This window comes from Enhydra lutris, unplaced genomic scaffold (genome assembly GCF_002288905.1).
Source record: "Enhydra lutris kenyoni isolate GAN:26980312 unplaced genomic scaffold, ASM228890v2 scaffoldscaffold45, whole genome shotgun sequence".
NCBI lineage: Eukaryota > Metazoa > Chordata > Mammalia > Carnivora > Mustelidae > Enhydra > Enhydra lutris.
The window spans coordinates 4,462,653-4,482,156 of record NW_019154129.1 but is presented as its reverse complement, the minus strand read 5'-3'; the positions used below and the strand labels follow the sequence as shown (position 1 = coordinate 4,482,156).

The 19,504-nt window shown below is 45.0% G+C and overlaps 1 protein-coding gene across 1 annotated transcript in view; it reads left to right on the top strand.

Moving 5' to 3' along the window:
• LOC111156170 (ERCC excision repair 4, endonuclease catalytic subunit) overlaps positions 1 to 4,723 on the top strand; it is a 30,867-nt gene extending 26,144 nt beyond the window's left edge. Inside the window, exon 11 of the mRNA XM_022516875.1 lies at positions 743 to 4,723. Coding sequence (XP_022372583.1) covers positions 743 to 1,476 — 734 coding nt within the window. The 3' untranslated portion in view covers positions 1,477 to 4,723. The remainder of the gene's footprint in view (positions 1 to 742) is intronic.
• Positions 4,724 to 19,504: the final 14,781 nt, after the last annotated feature.

Below are 19,504 nucleotides of genomic sequence, written 5' to 3'. Positions count from 1 at the left end.
CCCAGGCGGTTCTGGGCACATTCAAATGTGGGAAGTTCTGGTCCACTGGCTTCTTCCGTCTTCCCACGTCCACACTCACTGGTACAAAGACTAGCGGCTCCAGAATTTTTCACGAGAGCCTCTAAAGCAGTTGACCCAGCAAGCGTTTGTAAGTGTCCAATACGCGCCTGACTCTGTCATAGGAATTGGGAAGGCGGTGATCAGTAGAAGGTGAGCAGTGGGACCGTCCGGGACCGGAGGTCAAGGGCACTGCCGAGGGAAGGCAAAAGCAGACGCCGCTCTTATGAATCATCAGGACTTGCCTCAGCTCTATTTAGTTTAAGAGAAATCGCCTTTATTTACTCTGTAAACAAACCTTTCTGAAATCACAGAAAAATGAATAACAACACGGGGTGTTATGTTACCATGCATCACAGGTTGACAGCAGAAACACAGATTTTATTTTATTTTTCTTTGTTTTTGAAGATTTATTTGTTTATTTTAGAAAGAGAGAGTTCAGGTGGGGGAAGGGGCAGAGGGAGAGAGAAGGAGAGAAACAGGCTCCCTGCTGAGCGTGGAGCCTAACCTGGGGCTCCATCTCGTGAACCCCGAGATCATGACCTGAGCCAAAACCAAGTCCAGCACTTAACCAGCTGAGCCACCCAGACGCCCCTAAAACACAGCTTTTAGACTTTTGTTCTGCTCCGTCTTTGGGAGTTCTTCCTTAGTGACATCACTTGCAATGCACACTTTTTGCTCCCAGGTGGCCAGGAACAGAACAGGATGCAGCAAACCATAGTCGTGGATGTGCGGGAGTTCCGCAGTGAGCTCCCCTCCCTGATCCACCGTCGGGGCATCGACATTGAACCCGTGACGCTGGAGGTCGGAGACTACATTCTGACCCCGGAGATGTGCGTCGAGCGCAAGAGCATCAGCGACCTGATTGGCTCATTAAACAACGGCCGCCTGTACGGCCAGTGCATCTCCATGGCCCGCTACTACAAGCGCCCCGTGCTGCTGATCGAGTTTGACCCCGGGAAGCCCTTCTCCCTCACCTCCCGGGGCGCCCTCCATCAGGAGATCTCCAGCAACGACATCAGCTCCAAACTCACCCTCCTCACGCTCCACTTCCCCAGACTCCGGATTCTCTGGTGCCCCTCGCCTCACGCCACCGCCGAGCTATTCGAGGAGCTGAAACAGAACAAGCCACAGCCCGATGCGGCCACAGCCGTGGCCGTCACTGCGGATTCGGAGGCGCTCCCCGAGTCGGAAAAGTATAACCCCGGTCCCCAGGACTTCTTATTAAAAATGCCAGGGGTGAACGCCAAAAACTGTCGCACCTTGATGCAGCACGTGAAGAACATCGCGGAACTGGCCAGCCTGTCACAGGACAAGCTGGCGGGCATTCTGGGCAATGCCGGCAACGCCAAGCAGCTCTATGACTTCATTCATACCTCTTACGCAGAGGTCGTGTCCAAGGGAAAAATGAGAAAGTGAACAGTGACAGCTGTCTTCTTGTCACGTGACTGTGCTTTTCAGCCGCTCTCTGCCGGTATTCCCAGGCCCTGATTAATTATTAGTTCAGAATTTCCCTGTCTTCCAGCACTTAATGGCTGTGCCCTCTGCTGCCTGGCTCTGCGGACCAGAACCCAAGACTCCTCTTGGAACCCCAGGCCAGAGTCCGCATGCTCTGCTCTTCATTGAGGTGCGTCTGCGGGTGCTTCTAGAAGGCCCTTCTTGAAACAGGCACAGCAATTTATGTTTCTGACACAAACCAAAAGAACACGCAATCATGTTCTTGCCCTCTTCAGAGACACCCCAGAACCCAGAGAAAGAAACCCCGCTGCCATCCCTCCCCAGTTCTCTCCACATTGTCCTCAAACACATTCTTCCAGCTTTCTGCCTCTAAGAGAAATTCCTGGGGACTTTCTTCTGCGGGTGTAAGAGAGCCTCCTCTAAATCTCGCTGGTGCATTTCCTAATCCACTGAACGTATGCAACACGTACTGTGACTCGATTGTGCAAAGCCGGTAGTTTTTAGACATGAATTCTCTCTTTCCAGAAATTGATGGTACAAGGGAAAGAGTCCCTGGAATGCTCACTTTTTCAAATATTTAACCTCCTAACTCTGTGATCTCTAAGCCTGAATGGCCAATTAGAGTCTCTTAAGACTTCCTGGTTCCTGGGCCTCTCTTCCCACACCCTGAGACCACCAGCGCCAGAGCTTCTCCCCAAGCAGTGTAAGCTCACCCTCCACTCCCCCCTTCTCTGTCCCTGTGCCGAGCACATCCTTGTGTCTGTGTGAGGACTTTCACACAAGCAAATTGAGTGGCCCGCCAAGTCTTTAAGATTTGGTTTTCCTTCCTGGAATCGAGATAAAGGACTTAAAAAGTAAATGGAAGATCAGTGCATAGACTATCTTAAGAAATACATACCTACTTAAAAACTCACAAAACCATCTCCTCCATCTCAAACCTTCTGACTGGGTTAAGTTAGCTTTTTACAGAAGTGTACATATGGGGACATTCATAGCATCTTTGTGCCATTTTTAAGCTTTTATATTTCACCATTATTAACTTAGCTCTTATTCTCCTATCTAGTAATGAGTAGTGAATTTTCTACCTCAAGAGCTGATGCAGATATAGACATCGGTGCCTCTAGCCGTACTGCACAGTTCCACATTTCCTCCATGTCGCCCGTGTTCTTGTTCCTCACAGTGTTTGCGCTCAGAGTAGACACTGGACCATGTAACGCAAAATGGTCTTCACCTTCACAGAAGTTCTTTCAACCGACCTCTCCAAGCTGAACCTCTCATGTCGACTTCTTGCTCTCCTGGTATGTTAACCTACGTTAATACTGCTAAAGTCGATGTGGATTTCAAACTCGATACAGGGTAGCACAAGAATGAATTGAGGGGTATCAGGGAACCATGTTGTTCTATGGAATTCTGTACAGTGATCTGAGGAAAGTAGAAGAGGACAGGAAACAAAAGTTAAAGGTAGAATAAAGGATCAGGCTTCTAAATGTTGTCCGAGGGCTAAATAGCTACCCCAGAGACTAGAAAACAAGATGTTGGGTACAGATATTAATTTTCACTTCTGTACGTGTGTATTTAAGAGTCCAGTCCTAGAGAAAAGTACCTTAACATCGATACAGCGCCTCAAAAGGAGATGGTTATTACAGTTTTTCTTTACCCTCATCTAGCGCTTCTGCTTGTGGTGTATAGTTCTGGTTTTTCTTGTAGAATTCCTGGTTTTTCTTGTAGAATTCCACCTGGCTTATATTGTCCTTTCACTATGTAAGAGGCAGACGGAACATAGCACATCTTTTCATATGGGTTTCACTCCAGTTTAAACTTTCAGAAATAAGCTCTGTTCTTAAAGCTGCCATAAATAGCCCTTGTCATCTAGTACAACGTGGAGAACACTCTTGGTTGTATTTAGAGAGCCGGTGTCTCTGGCTCTCGGATTCTGTTATTTGCTGTTGTATACTAGACATTTGAAGATGTGCACTGTCTCGTGTGTACTTGAATTATGAATGGTAGTTTCTAATGAACTCGAAAATGGTCATTATAGATGCAAGCCTCTCACTACCACTTCCCCTTCCGAGTAAATAAATATATTTTAATGCATCTGTAGTTGTGGAAAGCCTTCAATACAACCCTCGTGTATTGACTTTTGCCACATCCTTTTACAAATTTTTATAATCTAAGAATCTTTGGCAAAGGAACTAATGCATGAATTTGCAGAATTAATATATCACTTTATTGTCGAGCATCATATTGTTACCTTTGCCTTTTTTCTTTCAGAATAGTAAATATACCAGTTACTTATGAATTCATGCTTAGCTTTTTTAAAAACTTTTTTTTAAAAACCTGAGTTCAGCATTTTTCTATTTTACAAGCTTTTTGCTGATTTGTAAAAATCAGAGTGTGTGAAAGAGAAAAGAAATCGTTTCCAACTTTGTTTAAATCGTAGTGCCTCTTGATATTCTTTAAAAATTATACAGCAAGAAATCATTTTATATAGTAATAGTGGCCATAGATAATGTCCTTTTGGCAAGAAGTTGCCACTTTTTTCAGTTTGGGGCTCAGGAGACCGTATGTCTCTGTGTGTTTGAGTACATCCCAAATGCGGTTTCCCAGCCCAATGGGACTGAAAATAATTGTCCCATTGATCAACCCACTGGCACACAGAGGGTTAAGTCTAGATTTGGTTGTGTTGAGATAACAGAATCTAGAATGAATGACTGGCCTTCAGCAGGAAAGTCTACACTGAAGCAAATCTGAAGATGTGGGTGGGGGGGAGAGGCAGACATCATTAGTCTTTGCTTTTGTTTTTCAAGCATAATTCGATTTTCCTTTGGCTCAGAAAACTTCTTTAGGGAAATTCTCTTCTCTTTTGTGTTCAGTTTAGCCTAAAAATGTCCTCTTAAAAACCAACAGTTTAGGAAAGTTCTTTTCTCAGTCTCGAATACATTAAAACGCATCCAGACTTCAACGTGCGTTGTCATTTTTCTTCATAATTTTGCTTTCTGTTTTGGTTTATTGCTACTTCCTGTCCAATTCTGAACCCCAGTACTTCACTGTCTTTATCCACAGGTTTTTGGTAAGCCACCCTACTGCTCTTTTTTAATTTAAGGGCATGTAAGCCAAAATTTGGGTGGGAGGGAGACATAACTGATTTATATCAATTTGTAACAAGAATTGTATGTGAGTGTGTTTTTAATAAAATCTGTATTTATTCAGTATTTTCCTCAGCATTTTATGGGCAAAGGAAAAATAACCATATATAGTGAAAGGACCTGTATTCCCAACGCGTTGTATTTCCAACACGTTGGCAAATATAATTGAAAATGAAGAGAGTATTTCATGTGTTTTTTTGTCATGCAGAAGAAATGATGAAAGCCAAGCCACTCTTCCAACCCCCTGCTTTAGCCTTTGACGTGTGTGATAAACCCACTTTCTAAGGCCTTAGCATGATTTTCTTTGGGTTATTTTTCCCTTACTGCTTTTTATTTTGTACATGTGTCCTTAAGGAGAGGGAGAAAAAAGACTATTCTCCTTCTGAAAAACTCATTTGTTGACCTGTAATGAATGTGTGGCAAGCACAATGCTTGGAACATTTTAACTCAACAGAGATTAATTTCCTGCTGCCCCTGACTCATACCGTTTTTTGCTTTTTTTTGTTTTGTTTTGTTTTGTTCTTTGGTTCCTTCCACGTCAAAGTTGAAAGTAAATTATCCTTTTGACACATCTAGAATTTGCTGTAATCTCTTAGGTTTAATTATTATTTGATTAGTTTACTAATTGGCTTGCTTTGATGATTTAGGTATTTTGGTTTCTGCTTGAAAACATAGAACCAATCCCTTTTTAACAAGGCATAAGTCGGGTTATTTCTCAAAATGTTTTAATGTCAGAGTAAAGACCCTGGTAGAATAATTAACCCTTTCTTAGGAGTCGTGATATAGCACATTTACTGAGCTCTCGTGCCTCATCTCCGTTAATCTTCATGACTATTATGTAAAAGCTTCTCTTGCTGTGGTGAAACTGAGTGACAGGTTAAGTCATTTGCCCAGGGTCACCCAGTAGTAGATGATAGAACCATGATTTGAACCCAAGCAGTCTGACTCCAGCACCCATGATGAAACACTACTGACTGGTGGAGGGGAGGGGTTTGTGTCTACTTTCAAATACCTAATTACAGATATGTCACAGAAAAGGCAAATTGGCTTGTTTTCACACCTTTCTTCTTTTTTTTTTTAAGATTTTATTTATTTATTTGTCAGAGAGAGAGAGAGGGAGAGAGAGCAAGCACAGGCAGACAGAATGGCAGGCAGAGGCAGAGGGAGAAGCAGGCTCCCTGGTGAGCAAGGAGCCCGATGTGGGACTCGATCCCAGGACGCTGGGATCATGACCTGAGCCGAAGGCAGCTGCTTAACCAACTGAGCCACCCAGGCGTCCCGTTTTCACACCTTTCTTAAATGTCAAAAGCAAGCATGCGAAATTTGGACCTTGGTCAAAGAAAATACGGAGTACCCTGAATACCTGGATATCCAGGTGTATACAGCATGCCTGGCTGGCTCAGTGAGTACAGCTTGGGACTCTCAATCTCGGGGTCATGAGTTCAAGCCCCACACTGGGTGCAGAGATTTTATAAAATAAAATAGATTTTATAAAATAAAAAAGAGCTGGATGTCCTCTCATAGCGTACGCTACCTGGGGAGTCATCTAATTTCCAGGGCTCCTGATCTCTTACTATTTTGCAACTTTTTGAGAATAGAGGTTAACTTGTAGAAACCCCAACAGCAATACAACTGATTCTTGTTCAGTAGCGTTGCAAGGTATTGCCTAGTGGGACATGAAATACTTCTGCATTTATTTGCAAAAATATTTCTGCATTCATTTGACCAGCTACAAATATCTGGGTTTTCATTTTCTTTTATTATTATTTTATTTATTTATGTATTTGACAGACAGAGATCACAAGTAGGCAGAGAGGCAGGCAGAGAGAGAAAGGAGGAAGCAGGCTCTCCGCTGAGCAGAGAGTCCGATGTGGGGCTCAATCCCAGGACCCCGGGATCATGACCTGAGCCGAAGGCAGAGGCTTTAACCCACTGAGCCACCCAGGTGCCCCAGTCTTTCATTTTCTTTTAAAATCAGCCCTAACGGGGCGCCTGGGTGGCTCAGTGGGTTAGGCCGCTGCCTTCGGCTCAGGTCATGATCTCAGAGTCCTGGGATTGAGCCCCGCGTCAGGCTCTCTGCTCAGCGGGGAGCCTGCTTCCTCCTCTCTCTCTGCCTGCCTCTCTGCCTGCTTGTGATCTCTGTCAAATAAATAAATAAAATCTTTAAAATCAGCCCTAACATCTTACTGGTTTCCTCATTAACTGAATCTAATAAAATCTTTGACTTCTGTTGTTTTGGTTTTGGTTTTTTCCATTTGTATGATAGTCCTATTTCTAACGTTGTGCAAAAATTATGCTTTGTAGGTGGCGTTGCCAACATGAGCTTCCATATGATGATAATACTGTATTTCCTGCCTCATTCAACCTTAAATTAAATCTCTTAAGCTAGAAGATGGATACTCTACATAGGCATATAAATACATATATATTTAGGAACTGTACTTTGATACTAAGATGTTAATATTACAAACTATCAATTGATCAAATATTTAAGAACTATAGACTCATTTTAAGATGCTGGCTCAGTGCACCCCCGTTTCTCTCTTTGCAAAAGTGCCGCTGAATATTTCATCCCAGTGCTGATTTTGTGTAGCCCCTGACTATGAGTGTTAAGGAGAAACTTGTCCAAGAATGAGAAAGAAGAGGAATTTTAGATATTCCCAAGGATCCACTTGCCTGACGAAGATATTTCTACATCAGAAGAACACTGACTGTTCCCCCAAGGGCCTGAGAGTCAGGTAAACAAAATCAACTTGTGATTTCACCCAAGAGAGTTTCCTGGGATTCATGAAAATAGTAAATAGACCATGTCTAATGAAGATGATGATATTTGGGGATCCTTTTCCAAAGAAGTTGGTGTCAGTGCAAGCATGCCTTTCACCGAGAGATTTGCTTCTCCGTGCAACTTCATTCCTGGGAAGGGAGACGCCCAGCAGAAGCTTAGGGAAGCAGATAATTTAGTAGACTAAGGGAAGCATGACTGGGCAGGTTTGTTTTCAGTGTAAGGCATTTACTGCAGAGAGCAGAGGGCTGTCTCTGGGCTTGATGCTGCAAAAACCGCTGCCATCAAGGGACATTCAGCCTCATGATGAAAAGAAGTCAAAGAACACGAGCAAGTAAAATAACTAAAATGTCACAAGAGAGGTAGAAGTGTTCTGGAGGTCAGAGGAAGACCTCATATCCAGCTGTAGGGATCCAAAATGGCCTCAGAGAAAAGGTAGAGCTCAAAATGGGTACAGCGCGGGTAGAATTTCATCAGGCAGACACAGGCAGTGTGGAGAAGTGCACATCCAGAGTATTAGCAAAGAAACAGGGAGGAAAATGGTGGTGTTTAAAGAAGGCGTCACCAACAGCAGATTTGGGGCAATTCACTGGGGCCCTATCGGAGGGGTCTCTTCCATGCCAGACTTGAGGAGTTTGTTCTCATTTCAGGAGGAAGATGAATGAATAAGGGAAGGGTGTGATCAAGTAGTCTGTTTTACAGCTGCGGTCTGGCAGTAGTGAGTCTGAAATGGAAATGTTAGTCAAGCACCTACGATGTACCGGATATTTTATGTTCCTTACCCCATCATGTCCTCACCCCCTGAAGTAGGGACCTTCCCCACTTTGTGGATGAGGCAGCGAAGACTGAGAGATTAAAAAATTCCAGTCATAACGGAAGCAAATGGCAGAGATGAGACTCAAACTCCCAAGCCGACTTTCTTTCTGCAGCACCTTGCTACCTAGAAGGAAGGACTGGAGATGGAAAGACCATTCTGGAAGCAGTGGCGATAACCCGAGCCTTAGAGAATGATGGCCAGCTCTAAGATGAGAGCTTTGGAAATGGAAAGAAGGCCAGATATTGAAGAGGAATGTGACAACATCAGTGCCAAGGACGAATCTACATCATTATTGAGAATTTAAGCCGAGGCTCAGAAAACAATGATGCTGTGAACAGGAAGGCCCTGATCATTTTATAAAGAAAGTGAAGTTCAGTTTGGAACAAGTTGATTTTGAAATGACCAACAGTGGGGCAGATCGTCTCAATTCCAGGTGTAGCTGATGGCTGCCCTGAAGTGAGAACCGATGGCACCCCTGGGTGGGTCAGTCAGTTAATCGTGCAATTCGTGATGTCCTCTTAGGTTGTAAGATCGAGCCGCATGTGGGGCTCCTCACTTGGCGCAGAGTCTGCTTGAGATTCTCTCTCTCTTCCTCTGCCCGTTCCCACCCCGGACACGTTCTGTCCCTCTCTAAAATAAATAAATATATCTTAAAAAGAAAAAAAAAAAAGTGAGTACCAAGGATGTCAGATAAATGGTTGACACAGAAAAAATATGAAACTGAACACCAGAAAATGCCCAAACCTAGGAGGCAAGAACATAAAGGAGGCAGATCCAGGAGCTCCTGAATGTCTCACAGCCACCAGCATCAAACCAGACCAGGAATTTCACAGGAGTGACCCGCAGGGGTAGTTGCTGAGCATGGGCCATGCCAGTGGACCCAGAAAGCGACAGGGATGACACCATAGAGAGCCCTCCCAGGGAGCCTGAGGGCACACACCAGACGGGGATCGGAGGAGGCCAGGGCACAGTGGAGCTGGAGAAAACGAACAGACGAGCAGCACTCTGAAGGTAGTTGTGTGTGTGGGTGATCAGAAGGAAGGAGCAGAGCCGGAGAAGATGCTAGAGAGAGCAGATCATTCATGCAACCCAAACCCACTGCTGGAGGGCCCCGGGGTGGAGGAAAACAAGAGTGATGTTGCTTTTCTTCCTTTCACACCCACAAAAAAAACCCCATTTTTGTATTGATTTGCCTCTTCTTAAAAACTAACATCTATAGCACCGTGTACCCCCCGCTTGGAGGGGCCTGGTAAGCCACGAGCAGTAACAATGAGCCCTTTTCCGAAGTTCTAACACGGTGCTGCTGTTTGGCGGTGAGGTCTGGCCTGTTTAAGCTGGTGGAGGAAATGGTCTCCAACCCCTCCATCTGTAATCTGGCTGTAGGGTCGCGTTATTCCTTAAAGCATCCCTTGCAGTGATTTATGAAACGCAACCCACGGGCCTGCGAATGTGGCCTGAAAACACGGCCAGCGCTGGGCAGCCCTCACCAGCCAACGCTGAGACTCGGGAAGGATTTTTATTTTGGTCGCCCTGAGCCTGCTGTAACTGGGGCGGCCGAGTTGCTATGGGGATTTCTTCTCCAAACAGTGCACTTCGCTTCAATACGTTGAAACAGCAGATAAATCTACTTCATGTTGACTCAATCGTGACATTAACTCTCGTTGAAACATTCCCCAGGCTCCCATCAGGACTTGGGTGTAGGAATTTTTCAATCGGGGCCAAGGAGGCATTGATGGAAAGAATTGAAAGGGAGGCCCTTTGAACCCCGGAGGCTTCACAGCTCACGCCTGCGGAAGCCCAGAGCCGGAGCCCGGAGGCGGGTTGCAGCTGGGAGAAGGTTCATCACTGAAGCAATGACGTGTTTAAGTGCTCTAGTGTGGGCCTAGGCTGAAAGCTGTGACTCACGCCCCGCTCTGTCACTAATAATTGGGGGTGGGGATGGGGGCTGTTGGGCAGGATGCACAGAAAACTCAGCTGTTCTTCCCATCCCTCTTGCAAATCTCCTCTAAGTTGCAAAGATCCGAGATGGCCCTGGAGTGTGGGAAAGAAGGCAGGCCCCTTGCACTCCGGGCCGGGGCGCTGCCGGCCTCCACCAGCAGGGGTCCCCATTGAGTCACAGGTCCCAAACGGAGCTCCGCGGGAGTCGCCGGACTCTTTAAGGATGACTGCACTTTGAATGGGGGTGTATCTGCCTCTGATTCTTGCCTAACTATGACAGGAGAGGGAAGAAAAGTAGCTGCCTGTTTCCAGCATGACTCATTATAAACAAACGGAGGACAGATTGACTGCGTCTTATCAGAGCCCGAGTATGTGCCCCGGGACTGAGGGTGAGTCAGACTGGAAGTCGCAAGTCTTTTGTTGGTGGAAGGGATTTTTGTTCCTTGCGGAAGAGGTGGATGGGGGGCGGGTGGAGTGCTATTGATTTCTTAAATACAATCAGTGACCCCACACAGGGAGCCCTGGGCTTCTAGGTGAGGTCAAATCCCCCCACCACCACCCCCCAACCAAAAAAGGCTTCCAAACTGAAGATTAAAACTGCCTGGGACACGTGGAACCCATTTAGAGTTGATGGAAGCATTCACAGTCTTGCTGTGAGGCTTTCACAGCATCCGCATAGGCCAATAATCATCAAGGTGTACACTTTAAGTATGTGTGGTTGTATGTGAATTACTCCTCAAAGAGTTTTAAGAAGAAATACAATTTCTTGGGGGGAACTTAGTGGGGTTGGCAGGGGGAGAACCTGGCCAACCCATTTTTATTGTGATTTCTCAGGAAGCTATCTGGACGCCCCCCTCACTTCCTCATCCCCCCCCTTCTGCTGCTCTGCATTTAGGTGCAAAAACCTGAAGGGAGCAGGACCTGGTATCATCTCACGCTGAGAGGCTGAGCCTTGATCCCAACTCTCAGAGTGTGTGTTGGGAGGCGGGTTATTTATGCCTCCGGAAGGAAGGCAGTAGGGACAGGTAAAGGCATAGGCAGGCAACAGATCTGGAGTGGGGTTTAGATGTTGGCTAGCAAAGGACAAAGCACCCTCTTGAGGTCCCCGCCCCTCACCGCCTCCCCGGCCGCCACAGGACTGCAACGGGCTGTTTATGCCCCGGGTGCCTTCATAGTTGGGCGAATACAAGTCAGGTCAGGCCCACGGCGTGACTGCTCTCAAGAGCTTGGCAGGGATGGGCGGTGTCGACAGATCCCGCGCACGTGAATGACTCAACACTTGGACGCCAGTGAGCGAGTGAAGTTAGGGGGGAGTGAACACGCGTGTGCTTGAAATAGTGAGCAAGAACCAAGTTAGCCGGGCAGGTGGAGTGCAGCAAAGACGAGCGATGAGCGGAGGGCTGGCCCAGATTTAAATGCCGCAGACCTCAATTAGGAAAAGAGAGACATGTGTGTGTTTCTGGACTTGATAATGAGCTCCGTGGGCAGGAAGGGAAACTCTTCTTGCAAATACCTGCTTCTGACCGCTTACCTGTCTCTTTCATACTTCCGTGTTGTGTTCTGTTCCCGCTGCTGTCTTTTAGTGAATAAAATCAAAGTTGTACATCAGACTTGGGGGGATTTGACTGTCACCTTTAACAAAAGGGTCCTTAACGTAGGAGGGCTTTGTCTCGGTTCCCTGATCTCTCAGCCAGTCACCGTCTCTAAGTGTGCATGTCTGAGTGTGTAGGAAATGGAATATTTGAGTGTATGGAGGCGTGTGGGTGGCGGGTGGGTATGTGTGTTGAGGGGGGTGCTCTTTTCTGACGCCCTGGATTCTATGTCTCCTTCGAAGCTATGTCCACAGCGGCTGATCTCACATAAAACGGTCACATGTGTCCTTAATCTGCGAGTACGGAACCAAATTTCAACTCTTCTTTCGACGTACCCCCATAAATACATTCATACCTTTCTAGATCATTCTTTGCTCTATAAATACGACCTGTAGGAACAATGTTTCACTCCACACACGATTCTCTTGGAATCCAGGGTCTCTCACGTTATTATTTGGAAAAACAAGTCTGGTTTACAACCATGCGTTCGTGAAGTGCCTACCGTGGGCCCGAAAGTAGAACTGGGCCCCTAGAACGGAGTTATGGTCTATTCGTTCCAGTCTTAAGGGGTCCGGGAAGTAGAGCCAGGTTTTGTACTTGTAATAATGGAATTACAAGAGTTACTTACATTAAAAAACAAAACAAAAACATTCATTGCCTGGAAATGACCAAAGCTTCCAAGCACTGGGCTATCCATTATGGAGTCCTGGGGGGCAGTGAGCACAGGTTACAGAAGTGGTAAGAGTGTGTCACATTTAATTATGTCACATTTAATGCCTTGTCGGAATGAGATAGCACATGAGCCGATGCTTTCAAGCAGGCCAGAGAGTCTAGTTGTCTTAAAAAAGCCGCAGACCCCATGTCCTAGGGGTTCAGGATCTTCGGGCTAGTCCTTGGGAGTCTGAGTGGTGCCACAGGGTACCTCTGAAATGGAAGAGAATTTTTATAAAAGGAAAGATGTTCTCCAGGTTGGTCTGTTCAACGTACTCCTTAGGCTGGTTTAGGAGACATCTTTTTATACGTGTGCCTTTCCGTCGGTGCTCCAAACCTGGGTCCTGGGTCCCTTCCGACGGCCTCTTCAATCTGTCGTCCAAAGTCAAGCTTTCTATGATTCCTCTAATTAACAATCTTGTTTCTCTCGCCACATTCTAAATTTTGCTTCACATAAGGTGGTGTGGTTTTTTGTTTTGTTTTTCTTAACTGGACTGCCGGGACCCAGAATTGGAGAAAGCAGCATCTAGGTTTTGAAACACACTCCCCTCTGATGCGTGCACGACCTGCTCTGATTTAATTTGTTAGTTCCTACCAGTGTGGACCATTACCTTAAAAAAAAAAAAAAAAGTACAATTAACTTGGGCTAAAGAAATTATACTGAGCCTGGGTGGCTCAGTCAGTTAGGTGTCTGACTCTTGATTTTGGCTTAAGTTGTAATCTCAGGGTTGTGAGATCAAGTCCTGTGTTGGGTTCCATGCTGGGCATGGAGCCTGTTTAAGATGCTCTCTCCCTCTTCCCCTCCCCAATACTCTCAAAAGAAGGAAGGAAGGAAGGAAGGAAGGAAAGAAGGAAGGAGAAAAAAAGAAAGAAAAGGAGGAAAGGGGGGAGGGAGGAAGGAAAGAAAGGGAAAGAAATTACACTTAGAATCTTGTGCAGTTATTGAAAAATAAGAGTAGGCAAAACAATGTCTCATTTTACTAGCCAGAGTTATGATTTCTACCATTTTGACAAGTATTCTAGACTTTTTTCTATCTTTCTTTACATATGTATTATATTCCATTTAAAATGGAATCTTCCTATATATACTGTTTCGTAAGGTGGGTTTTTTTTTTTCCCTCCTAATATTGTACCCTATTTTTCCAGTGTAAGAAACACTTTTCTACACCATGATCCAAGGGGTCCAGACTATCTCCTTGTGTGGGTAAAATCTAGAAGATTCACCCAGCGTGCCTCACAGCCACCAGCCACTTGGAAAGGACACTGGCTAGTAGTGCTTTCATACCCTCAGTCAGCTTTGGGCTTTTTTTTTTTTTTAAAGATTTTATTTATTTATTTGACAGACAGAGATTACAAGTAGACAGAGAGGCAGGCAGAGAGAGAGGAGGAAGCAGACTCCCCGCTGAGCAGAGAGCCCGATGCGGGGTTCGATTCCAGGACCCCGGGATCATGACCTGAGCCAAAGGCAGAGGCTTTAACCCACTGAGCCACCCAGATGCCCCAGCTTTAGGCTTTTTAAACCCAGTCCATACTGTCAACCTTACATTTCCCATTGCTCCTTATTAGCAGCCACGAGGAAACGAACATATCTGAAGCTTTGTGCACAGCTGTGATCACATTCTCAGGATAACTTGTGGTAAGTGGGAATTCCTAATCAAAGAGTAAGAAGATGTTTTCACTTTTTGATAGATGCAGCTGAATTGCTCTCCAAAAAAGGTTTTATCCATTTATATTCACACTAGCAGAATATAAGAGAGGCTACTCTCCCACACCCTCACTAAGAATAGAGATTGTCCCTTTTACCATCAGTACGCCAAGTTCAAGGGCTGGGTTTCCTAGTTTCTGGGATTCACTGTGAGGTTCATGTTTTCTGGACTCTTGTTCTTGAGTCTGTGGTCTCCCCCTCCCTCCCTCTCTCCTTCGCACTCTCTCTCTGTGACTTGCCTATTGGTATCAGTTCCCCTTTCACCCATCAAATGTTCTTTCTCTTATTTATCTGTGCGAATTTATATCTGGGGAGGGTTTTAGCAAGTCCCATAAACCTTGCAAATATCCTTCTAAATTTGTGTTTTGTCTCTTTGCCATGCATTTGCCTTTCAGGTTTTCAAAATTGTGTATGTTGTCGAAGATTTCGGAGTTTTCGAAACTCCTTTTTCATTTGAGAATGTGTAAAATCCACCTAAATTTTCCTCTGGGATTCTTGTTTCCCGTTTTTTGGGTTTTTTTAATTTTATTTTTTTTAAGATTTTTTATCTTATTTATTTGTCAGAGAGAGAGAGAGAGTGAGCACAGGCAGACAGAATGGCAGGCAGAGGCAGAAGGAGAAGCAGGCTCCCTGCTGAGCAAGGAGCCTGATGTGGGACTCGATCCCAGGACGCCCGGATCATGACCTGAGCCAAAGGCAGCCACTTAACCAACTGAGCCACCCAGGCATCCCCGTTTTTTGTTTTTTAAAAGATTTTATTTATTTATTTGACAGACAGAGATCACAAGTAGGCAGAGAGGCAGGCAGAGAGAGGAGGAAGCAGGCTCCCCGCTGAGCAGAGAGCCCGATGCGTGGCTCGATCCCAGGACTCTGAGATGATGACCTGAGCCAAAGGCAGAGGCTTAACCCACTGAGCCACCCAGGCACCCCTGTTTCCCGTTTTTTATGTGTAAATCTCTGTTCCATTGAAAACGCATGTCAGTTTGCGACCGAGCTCACGTGTTTCAAAACGGTCAGCCGGTTGCCCGGCACCATTTGCTAAAGAATATTTTCTTTACTCCCTGATGAGAATTCTTACCTTTGTCTTATGCCATATTTGTGTTTATACTTCAGTATGTTTCTAGGCTTCCAATTCTGTTCCTGTCATGTAGCTTGTTCCTCTATCATATGAGTTTAATTATCGCTTTGTAATAAATTTTGGTATCTTTTGGACAGATGCCTCCCTGTTATTATGCTCTTTGAAATTTTTATTGGCTGGCTGGCCAGCCTTAAGCATTTACTCTTTCAGATGAACATTTAAGACTCTTTTGGTCAAGTTTCCAACAAACATTACATTTTGATTTTTATTGGAATCACATATTTATGTTCTTTTGGCGATAACAGACACCCTTACGATATGAGCGAAGTGGCAGGTTTTACTTGTGTTGAAGTCATTTGTCTGGTTCTTTGGTACGATTTTATAGTCTGAGTCATACACATCCTTGGTGTGTTTCTTGCCGAGTTCATTCAGAGTTATCTGTTGCTATTGCGAATTGTGACGGTCCTCCCTTTCCTCCCCCAACCCCTCATTATTCTGCCGTAGTCATTTTTATGAATTTTATAACTGATGAGCTCACAGAACTCTTATTCATTTTCATGGTCTTTCAGTTGATTCATTTGGAGAGTACAGGTAGGTTATCCCTTCATTCGACAGTAATAATGATGCTTTTGTCCACTTTTCAATATTTCTACCTCTTTCTTGGTTTCTTATCTTACAGCATGGGTTTGGAGGACTCAGATGCCCATGGGCCCAGGCAAGTAACATCACTGAGCGAATTGGGACAGATGAGACCTTTGGCAAACAGGAGAACACAGGTCTTGTCTGAAGGGGGAATTTCATACTTAATTCTAGCCAATTTCTGCTATTTGGGGAATAGGCCTCATGTTGACAGATGGTCAGATCAAAAACAAAAAAAGGTATACCAAAGATTTTTATTTTAAATAAGTACTTGGTTAAGTATCTCCAACGTTGAAAATGAATTCAGATTCAAATTTCAACATCAGGCAGGTTGGGCCCAGGCTCATAGCGTGCCCTATTTTGGCTGGAGCTTCTAGAATTTAAGAACGTATTGAGTTGGAGGGGCACCTGGGTGGCTCACTTGGATAAGTGTCCCACTCTTGGTTTCAGCTCGGGTCATGATCCCAGGGTCATAAGGTCAAGCCTCACGTTGGGCTCTGCACTCAGCATGGAGTCTGCCTGAGATCCTTTCCCTCTCCCTCACCCCCTTCCCCACTCTCTGTCTCAAATAAATAAATAAGATCTTTTTTTAAAAAGAGAATGGATTGAATTGGAAAACTAGGCATTCTTGCCTTATCTTTTCTTAAATGAGTAAAAATGCCCCCCCAATTATTTGACCAACGAGCCATTTTGTAATCTCTTGGTTTATTATTTTTCATATTTAGCCTCTGCCTCTCTCCAATTTAACAGGAGTATGGCAGGAAGAGAGAAGTTTGAATTCTGTTAGCTGACACGATTTTCTTCTGTGCCCCGTGTGACAAAGCCATACATTTTCTATTATCAGACCATCCCTGCATTTGTAATTGGTGGAATTAAACTATACTCAGTCGTGGTATAAAATTCCTTTAAATATAAATATATTATATTATATTATATTATATTGTAATATTATAACATTATATTGTAAATATAAATAAACAGTTGTATTTGATTTTCTATTTCATGTAATGAGTATGGCATTGGAGGAAATAAGTTTTGGGGTTTTGGGGTTTTTTTGGTTGCTTGGGGATTTTTTTAGAGAGAAAGTGGACAAGCGAGTGGGGGAGGAGTAGATGGAGAGGGAGAGAGGGAATCCATTTAGTGCGGAGCCTGATGCAGGGCTCAGTCTCACAACCCTGAGATCATGACCTGAGCCGAAATGGAAAGTCGGACCCTTAACCAACTGAGCCACCCAGGCTCCCCTGGTTTGGGGTATTTTTAGCAGAAAAATTCACCTATTGCTTCTCTGTCCATATCACCATCAGCCCCTCCATAATTGATCATTTCTCAAAATATTTTTTTTGAATCATAAAACCATCAAAGCTTTCTCTTTTCTCCAAGGAGTAGCTGGAGGGGGGAGGCAGTGTGAGCATGTTGTAGGTAGGAGAGAGGGCCTGGGATAGAAAAGATCAAACATTCATTTCTCTCCTAGGGACTTGGCTATGCATCCAAAAAGCCAGCTGGGCAGATGATGCTACTATAAGATTGCTTATAAGATTGTAGATAGGATTGCTTATCTACCGTTACTTCCCACTGAATGCCAACTAGAAGGCCAAGGTGGTCTCTACTTGCTGTAGAATGAATGTTCTGATCCCCTCAAAACTAATCTCTAATCCCCAACGTGAGGGTATCTGGAGATGGGAATCTTTGGGAGGAGTTTGGATCATGAAGACAGAACCATCATGAATGGAATTCGTGCCCTTTGTAAAGGGACCCCAGAGAGCTCTCACCCCTTCTGAAGAGGGAGGACCCAGAGAAGATGGGCATATATAAACCAGGAAGGCGTCCTTCCCCCGACACCAAATGTGCCAGCACCCTGACCTTGGACTTCTAGCCTCCAGAACTATGAGCAATAAATTCCCATTGTTTATAAACCACAGTCCGTGACACTCAGCTGTAACAGCCTGAACAGACTAAGACTCTAGTCACGGCCCGGGCTTCATCTACAGCAGTTGATACTGTAATGTGACCCTTTAAACTTTATCCCAGAGGGTTCAAGGCCTCTCGGAAAGAGTTTTGTCTTATCTGGGGAATCCTAGGGCCTTGGCAATCATTGTTTGGAGTTGCACCATCCAGCGGGAAAATGCTATGGCCATCCATGACAGACAACCGCATGTGCTGGGCGTGTTTCTTAGATCTTAGGTTAAGAGCCTTCTCTGACCCCAACCTTAACTTCCCTAATATTCTCTCCTCTTCTCCTGGCTCTTGAAGGAGCTGTAAGATCAAGATGAAAGGGAGCCTGAGAAGAGGGTGGATTGAAAATATGAATTGCCATAGTCAGCATAGCTTTGAGGACAGGGGTACAGTGGGGAGTGAAACACACTTTCCATGCAGACCAGGTTACGCCTGCTTGTAAGGCGCAGTGGCCGGGCTCCCTGGAAACTCAGCAGAGGACAGCGGTGGTCTGGGGCTGGGACACCTGCCCCTGATCCCTGGTCCCTAAGTGGAACTTGCTGTGGGACCTTGTAAGTATCCTCTGGGCTTTTGCAGGGGGTGGTCAACATAGAGGAAATACAAAGTCGGGGGTTGGAAGAATGGGGGTCTCTGCCAGGCCCCAACTCCCAAACTGCCCTTCTTTTTTTTTTTTTAAGATTTTATTTATTTGTGTGTGAGAGAGAGAGCACAAACAAGGGGAGCAGCAGGCAGAGGGAGAAGCAGGCTCCCCACTGATCAGGGAGGCTGATGCAGGTCTCCTGGGATCATGACCTGAGCCAAAGGCAGATGCTCAACTGACTGAGCCACCCAGGCGTCCCCCAAACTCCCTTAGTCACTGGATCTAGATCTTCACTCCTCATCAGTTATTGCAAAATCTCAGTCCTAGAATTTTTCTCCTAAAATAATGAATAATAACAAATGTCTATTGAGCTCTCCCTATGTGCCAGATAACATGCTTAGTGTTTTGTTTTGTTTTTTATCTGCTTTATTGGGATAGAATTTATACACCATAAGATGGATCCATTGTGAGTGTTCAACTCATTGATTTTCAGAAAATTTATAGGGTTGCGCAGTCATCACAATCCGGTTCTGGAACATTCCCTCACTTCCCAATATTACCTCAAACCTGTTTGCAGTTAATCTCCACTCCCCCTCTCAGCCTAGGACAACCACAGAATAGCTTTCTGTCTCTACAAAATTGTCTTTTCTGCACATTTCAGAAAAACTTATTCATTCAATCTATGATCTTGCATTGGGCCTTTTTTTCACTCAGTATGTTTTTGAGGTTTGACTGCATGGTAGCCTGTATCAGCATTTTGTCCCGTTTCTTGCTGAGTGGTGTGCCGTGGCATGGACAGACAGCACATGGTGTGTCTCTGTGGCAGAGGACGGACGTTTGGAGTGTTCCAACTTTGTAGCTATCGCGAATAACGCTGCCATGAACATTCAGCCTACAAGTCTGGATGTGGACCTATCTTTCCATTTCTTTCCAGCAGATACTTTGGTAAATTGCTGGGTCATAAACGGAACTTGTGTTTAACTTCTTATGAAACTGTCAAACTGTTTTCCGAAGTGGCTGTGCCATTTCACATTCCTGCCAGCAGTCT